We start from the raw sequence: 6,895 nt of genomic DNA, 5'->3' as shown, positions 1-6,895 counted from the left end.
TATAAACCGGCTCTAGTTCTAGTAAAGTATTGAGTTATAATTTCTATAGTGTACGGATATGCTAATTGATCTACCTAATTAGATCTATTTTAAGGGCGCGCTTAATGTATTGGTCACCGTACTGGAATGAGGTCTGACACGAGAATGGTCCCGGGTTCAATCGACGTCGGATATATTTTTTTATTTGAGGTCTTTGAGTCTATGTGTAATCTTCTTTGGTATCTTAGGAACCCATGACACAGGGATTCCTCGTTTGGGGATATAAGTATACCTATTTGATGGATAAAGCGTCAATGGTGAAATCCCTCATGAACTACAATATTTTATATGTTTTCCAAATTTGTACTAATCTGTATTCTTCTTTATATTCTGTGTTATAGTTGTATAATTTACGAACTTTTTAAATATAGATAGGTACGTAGCAGTACCTATAATGTTTGATTTAAAATAGTATTTTTACATTCAGTAATAATGCCTACATACATTTATACTCGTTTAGTAGGTATTACATTCAAATTGCGATTTAAAACAATTTTATGTCTTACCTTTATTACGTTCGTTAAAGAGTAATAAACACATGTACGTAATTGTATGATAAAGGTTTTTTCCACAAAAAATGTAGCAATTCAACGAAAAGGTAATATTATAAAAATTAGATTGAATCGTTCTGAGCAAGTCGTTAAATTAATATTTCTTTGTTTTAATTACAAGAACTTATAGGTAGGTACCTATATAAATACTTCTTTAATAAAAATATATTTTACGGATATTTATTTCCTATTAATATTGAAAATTATATGTATTTTTTATCAAATTTATCAAAATAATTCATGAAATATCATTTAGATAATAGAAACGTATCTACGGTCATGTACACGCCGTTTATGCCATACGTAACTGTGTCATTTTGTATTTTATAAATGTAACTTTTAATATTAGGTTTAGGTTTAAATATTTTTTATTTTCAAATACGACAAATACGTCACATCTATGAGAACAGAGATTTACATTAAATTAATTTAAGGTATCATCAATTCACACATAGTATTATCAGATACCCATTTAACGCTTTCATATTTAAGTAATTGCTTCATGTTTTATTATGTACTTTTAATATTTAACGCACTATTAAGTGCATATTTCCAAAGTGTATTTTAGATTTGATTTAAGCTGGATAATGAATTAAATTACACAACGTCTACCTAAATTATCAAATTTTAAAACACGGTAAGCCAAAATTGGCTAACTAAGATTATTTATTTGTAACGGGCGTTAGTACTGTACACGGAATGTAGGCATATGTCATACAAAGATAATCACACACACTAGGAGACAAGACAGATTCTCATAATTGACTTTTATCAGAACCCATTACAAATCTTCATCCCATGATAAATCGTTTCAACATGATTTAAACCAAGAATGCATTGTGTCGATTGAAAGGAATACCTATAAGATTTTGTGTTTTACCTACTATATATTTTTTACAAGTACCGACCTATCGGAATTATTTATAATTTTATAGTAATAATTAAATTTAAACCAAATTTACCAAAGATTCCATTAATTTTGATTTATGACGCAATTTTATCAATATTTTATCATTATTACCTACAATCAATACCTTAATTTTGCAACATTAATATTTCATGATGAGGTTTTATAAAATGTTTTACAACCAATTTTCAAAATAATCATTTTATAAGTAGAATAAGTGTCTAAATCTTTACCTAGACCTACCTATAGGTATTCATCAATTTTAACGTACAAGAAGTGCCTAGGTATAATATTTACTTAATTTAGGTACAAAGTAATCCAACAGATTTTAATTGCTAGATACGTTATCGATATCTCATCATAATCAGTTTTGCAACATAGATATTTTATAACACGATATAAAAATAATCGTCCGATTTTCCATTTAACACCTGCTCCCCCGGTATGTAAGCTTATCAATTCAGCAAGCAACACTGTTGCACATAATCAGCAGATCGCCAATTAATTACAATTATAATTTCGCAGTTATAGAACCAATAGACTACACTACATACATTATCGACTTTGAAAAAGTGCCTTATTAACGTTTATGCGTTTTATGGCCATCCGTTATTGTTTTAAGTTTCATATTATGCATTTGTACCGACTCTATGTAAATAAAATTGTAATGTTGGTACATAAATATTTTGTAATGTCTCGTGTGTGTGGGATTAGAGTTGTACAATAGAAGCCTAACACACATAGAGACCGAAAATATAGCTACTCAGGTGTTTGAATTTAACTTAAATTTGAAACAAGTACTCTATCTACCTATAATACCTATAGGTACTATACCTATACCATACATACACTATCCATACTATAAATATATTGTAAAGAGCAAATGGAATATTAAAAAATAGTTAAACATGTTTTTCGAAAAACAAATTAACATAAGTAGGTTTAGTGTAATTTAATGTTGGTTATAATTTTAAATTATTTTATAATCACCCTATATCATCACAATGAGCCAAATTTAAGTAAATATTTTTCAATGTTAATAATTATTAAAAAAGGTTAAGATATTTATTTAAGTTTAAATTTATATAATTTTACGGCAAGCTTTACATTTTAACAACCAAAATAATCGAAGTGTGTAATAACGTCTGTTTAAATTTTGTCGTATATAGATATTACATATTAGAGTTATTTAGACCCGGTTATTAAGTATATACCTATATAGCGATAGGGTGCCTCCTGCTGTGAATTGTGTTACGCTTATTTGCAAACATTTCATAAAACAGCAAACGAAAATTTAACGATTGGAAATAAAGTATTTTTCTTTTAGGTTTTTATAGAAGTGGTAACGTAGACATTCAATCTTCAGAGTAGAGTTCAAAATGGATCGTTATGTTGTTCGAAGATCGAACCCGAAACTCTACATGTCAGAACGGTGACCTACATGTCATGGTGCCTGGTTGTGGAAACCTCATAGATTGTTAGTAGGTACATACGTATTAATTAAATAAAAAATTAAACAAGTAAATTTAAATTGAAGTAGAGTTTACGATAAGATTTATGTTAAATTAGTGCCTAATAAAATAATTAAATTAAAAGCATGTTAAATAAAGAGCCGATTGCTTTGTTGCAAAAACTTTGTGCTGTATTCAATATTATGAAAAGGGTAGAGTCCCGTTCTCATCGTAACGATTTTCATTAAATTAAATAGTACCTACTTAATAATCAAATTATTTCAATTTTACGTGTCAAGGTTAGATACTCTACATAAGATTGTAAATGATGATCAATATTCGAAATGTGTTAGCCTTTAGTAAATGTATAAAAAAATCGGTAATAAATTGTCACACAATTGCCGTGATTAAAAATCTATTTAAGACATTTTTTCAAAATTATTCGGACCTAATTTTTTAAAACAAGAATCATACGATAGCAAGTCTATTAATATGAAAATATTAAACATAATCACTGGTGTCTATGTAAACGAAGTCTTATATGCATTTAGCTAGGAATATAACGGAGAGTGCATAGTTAGGCCTATTTGAGTAGAGAGTTTAAGTTACATTTTTCAAACAATACCACCATATTTAGCTTAGGCACTCATTACAGCATTACCTAACGTATCATGTTCCTACATAAAATAAATTACTTACATAGAACAGATCGTAAACAACCTCCCGACGAATTCAAACGTACATCCTCAGGTACAAACCTTCTATATTACCACATAAATTCTATACCACGAAAATAATTATCTACATTGCTTATATCATTACACTATACAACTAAAAGCTGATATGATAAATAAATTCTTTATTTACTGGTAAAATATTAGGATATAGAATTTAGGCAAGTAAATGCTCGCGGAAAGGTCTAAACCTCTTATCTAATTAATTAAATAATTGAGAATTTTCAATAAATTAAACTCTGGCCCGTTCGGACCCCGGGGAGTTACCGAAACAACACTAAAATTAACCCTGTCATACCTAATAAAACAATTTTTAAACTGATAAATTTAGGCGTCGACTCTACATCGTCAAGGCAACATAACTTTCACTACAAAGTAGAGAGGTACATACCTGGTGCGCAGAAATGTCGAGTTAACTTCAAACACTCGCTTAACACTTTCAACGACAATAATAGCCTAGTGAACTGGTTTACAATGCCTCAACATCACATACGTCACGGGCGCGGAGCCTCGCATCGTCACTAACGTTCGGAGAGCACGCGAACTCAACGGAAACTTAGCGTCGTACAAAATAGTCATCACCGTATTTACACTGACGGTCCGTCCGCGCGCCCTCACTCCTCGTCCACGTTGATCTCCGAGTCGGCCGAGTCCTCGTCGTACGTGGAGGAGGACGCGAAGCCGCGGCCCAGCAGCGCCGAGCGGTTCTTGGCGGCCGCCGCGCGGTCCCGCTGCCGCCGGTTCTTGAACCAGTTGCCCACCTGCGTCGGCGTCAGCCCCGTCGCAGCCGCCAGCTCGCGCTTCTTCGTCGGATTCGGATACGGGTCCTGCAGGTACCACTCGCGCAGCAGCGACCGCGTGCGCTCCTTGAAGCAGTGCGTCTTCTGCTCGCCGTCCCAGATCGTCCTCGGCAGGGGGAACTTCTTGCGGACGCGGTACTTGTCCACCGGCCCGAGCGGGCGACCCCGCAGCCTCTCCGCCTCCTGGTAGTGCGCCTCCAGCCAGAGCGCCTGCAGCTTCGCGTGGCTCGAGCGCTGGAACCGGTGCCTCTCGAGGATCGAGTAGAGTTCCCGGTGGCGGCCCGCGTGGAAGGCGACGACGGCCCGGGCGCGCAGCACGGCCTCGCAGCGCTCCAGCTCGGCCACGTTGGGGTGCGCGACGGGTAGCGACCAGAGGAAGCGCGCGAGCCGCTCCACGTCGCCGCTCTCCTCGAGCGTCTCGCAGACGGTGGCCACCTGGGCGGCGCTGAAGGAGAGCGTGGGCAGCGGCAGCAGCGGCGTGGGCGCCGCCAGCTCGAGCGCGCTGAGCGCCAGGGCGGGCGCGGGCTCGGCGCAGGCGGCGGGCTCGGCGGCGCGGTCGGCCGCGGCGGGCCCGCGGTGCGCCTCCAGGATGCGCGCGTGCAGCGCCGCCGTCGTGGACTCGTCCCAGGAGCCGCGCATCGGTGCGAGTGTGCGCGGCGAAGTCGCGCGCGGTGTGAGCCGGCGGCGGCGCGGCGCCGGGGGCGGGCTCGCGACGCGCGAGCGATTGGCTATCGGTTACGGAGCGCGCGCCGCGCCGGCCAATCGCTCGCTCCGCCCGCCGGGGGCCGGATAGCTTTCAACCGCGCCGCGCCGCGTATCCGGCGGGCGCGTTTAACGAGGGCGGCGGGGCGCGGCCCCCCCGCGCCGCCATGATCCGTCACGCACACCGCCCCCCTCGCGCCGCCCGCCCCCGCTCCGCCGCCGCCCGCCGCCCGACGCCGTGATCCCTCGCGGCGCACCCACTGCCTCCGCATCGATAGATTACCTGCAAACCTGCAATTAATAGCCTCCATATATTCATCCGGGTGGATTACATGCTTTTATTTGCCCGATGTGCTGCTACCGATCGATAAATTAATAAACTTAACAGGTAATCAGCTTTGCATATTGGCTAAATGTCAAGGCGATCGTTAAACGACCCGAAGGTAGAGCAGGGGTAGAGCATAATTTTTCACGTCATGCATTGAGATTACAACTCGACGATGTACCTGCGCTATCAAACTGTAATCAACGCTTTAACCGCGGCGTAATCTTTCAAAGCCTGTCCACTAAACTACTCAAGTGAATGAAAATAAACGCCTCGTTGTGAATTCTTGTACCCTAAGCTATAAACATTACAATGTATCATAAATTATACATGTAGAGACGACATAAAACAGACTCTACAAAATGTAATGACGGTAAAATTATCTATTCAGCAATCAAATAGGCACGTAGATATCCAACTACAGATTATGCCAATTGGCTTCTGAAAGCTGAACAAACGAAGCAAATTGTAAAATAGCCAGCATCAAGAGGCTTCGGTCGCGCTACACCGCAGCGAGATTTGAGCGTGAAAGCCTTTCCAGAGTATTAAGTTATTGAACGGCAAACCACACCCAGGCTGTAACGCACCCCCAGCCACCCCCGGGGGCTCGTGTTACTATATTCAGAGATTACGTGTATTTCTGATATACTTTCCCGATATCGTAGCGGCGAGTAAATTGAAACTTGAGTCAATTTTTTTTAGCTCTTCGCGGCCATTTGTTTTTGTAATCTTGTTTTCAATTTAATTTATCTTTTACACTTCAAGGTTTTTAGCAACGATATAAAGATAGGTGTAGATAAACAGATATTAACTTTAATTTTTTAAAGAAAAAAATAAATTTGCTCTACATTTTATTGTTAAGCTAAGACATATTTGATCTTAATACAATAAATAGTTATAATAATAAATAAATGCGTTACGCATATATATACTATGTAGGTATACTTACCTAGCTATGTTTGATAGATTTCTATCTACATTTAAACACTTGGTGACATTATACCTAACATTTTAATTTGTTAAAAATAAAAAAGACGTGATTTTTTGCAATTTATTAATAAATAAACAGTTTGATTGTTTGTGTGACTTTTGAAAACTATAAAATGGTTCATCATCATCACCATCATCAACCCATTACTGTCCCACTGCTGGGCTCGGGTCTCCTCTCAGAATAAGAAGGATTAGGCCATAGTCCACCGCGCTAGCCAAGTGCGAATTGGTAGACTTCACATACCTTTGAGAACTCTTTTATTAAGATCACTCAGGTATGCAGGTTTCCTCACGATGTTTTCCTTCACCGTTTAAGCAAGTGATAATTAAGTTCTAATACGCACATAACTTTGAAAAATCAGAGGTGCGTGCCTGGGATTTAAACCTCGGACCCCT

At 38.9% G+C, this 6,895-nt stretch overlaps 1 protein-coding gene across 1 annotated transcript; it reads right to left on the bottom strand.

Moving 5' to 3' along the window:
* Positions 1–2,681: 2,681 nt before the first annotated feature.
* LOC140744733 (homeobox protein SIX6) lies at positions 2,682–5,132 on the bottom strand. The gene has a single exon (XM_073076374.1). It carries the CDS (start codon positions 5,119–5,121, stop codon positions 4,297–4,299), a length of 825 nt encoding a protein of 274 aa, XP_072932475.1. The 5' UTR covers positions 5,122–5,132; the 3' UTR covers positions 2,682–4,296.
* Positions 5,133–6,895: the final 1,763 nt, after the last annotated feature.

This window comes from Epargyreus clarus, unplaced genomic scaffold, assembly GCF_041222505.1.
Source record: "Epargyreus clarus isolate Ecla_fem2 unplaced genomic scaffold, WU_Ecla_fem_2.2 ptg000009l, whole genome shotgun sequence".
NCBI classification, from domain to species: domain Eukaryota; kingdom Metazoa; phylum Arthropoda; class Insecta; order Lepidoptera; family Hesperiidae; genus Epargyreus; species Epargyreus clarus.
The sequence above is the reverse complement of the archived record's forward strand: the minus strand, read 5'-3'. Positions and strand labels throughout refer to the sequence as shown.

Excerpts from the sequence above, each read along its gene's own strand:
- LOC140744733 (XM_073076374.1), bottom strand. The coding sequence starts at position 5,121 with ATGCGCGGCTCCTGGGACGAGTCCACGACGGCGGCGCTGCACGCGCGC.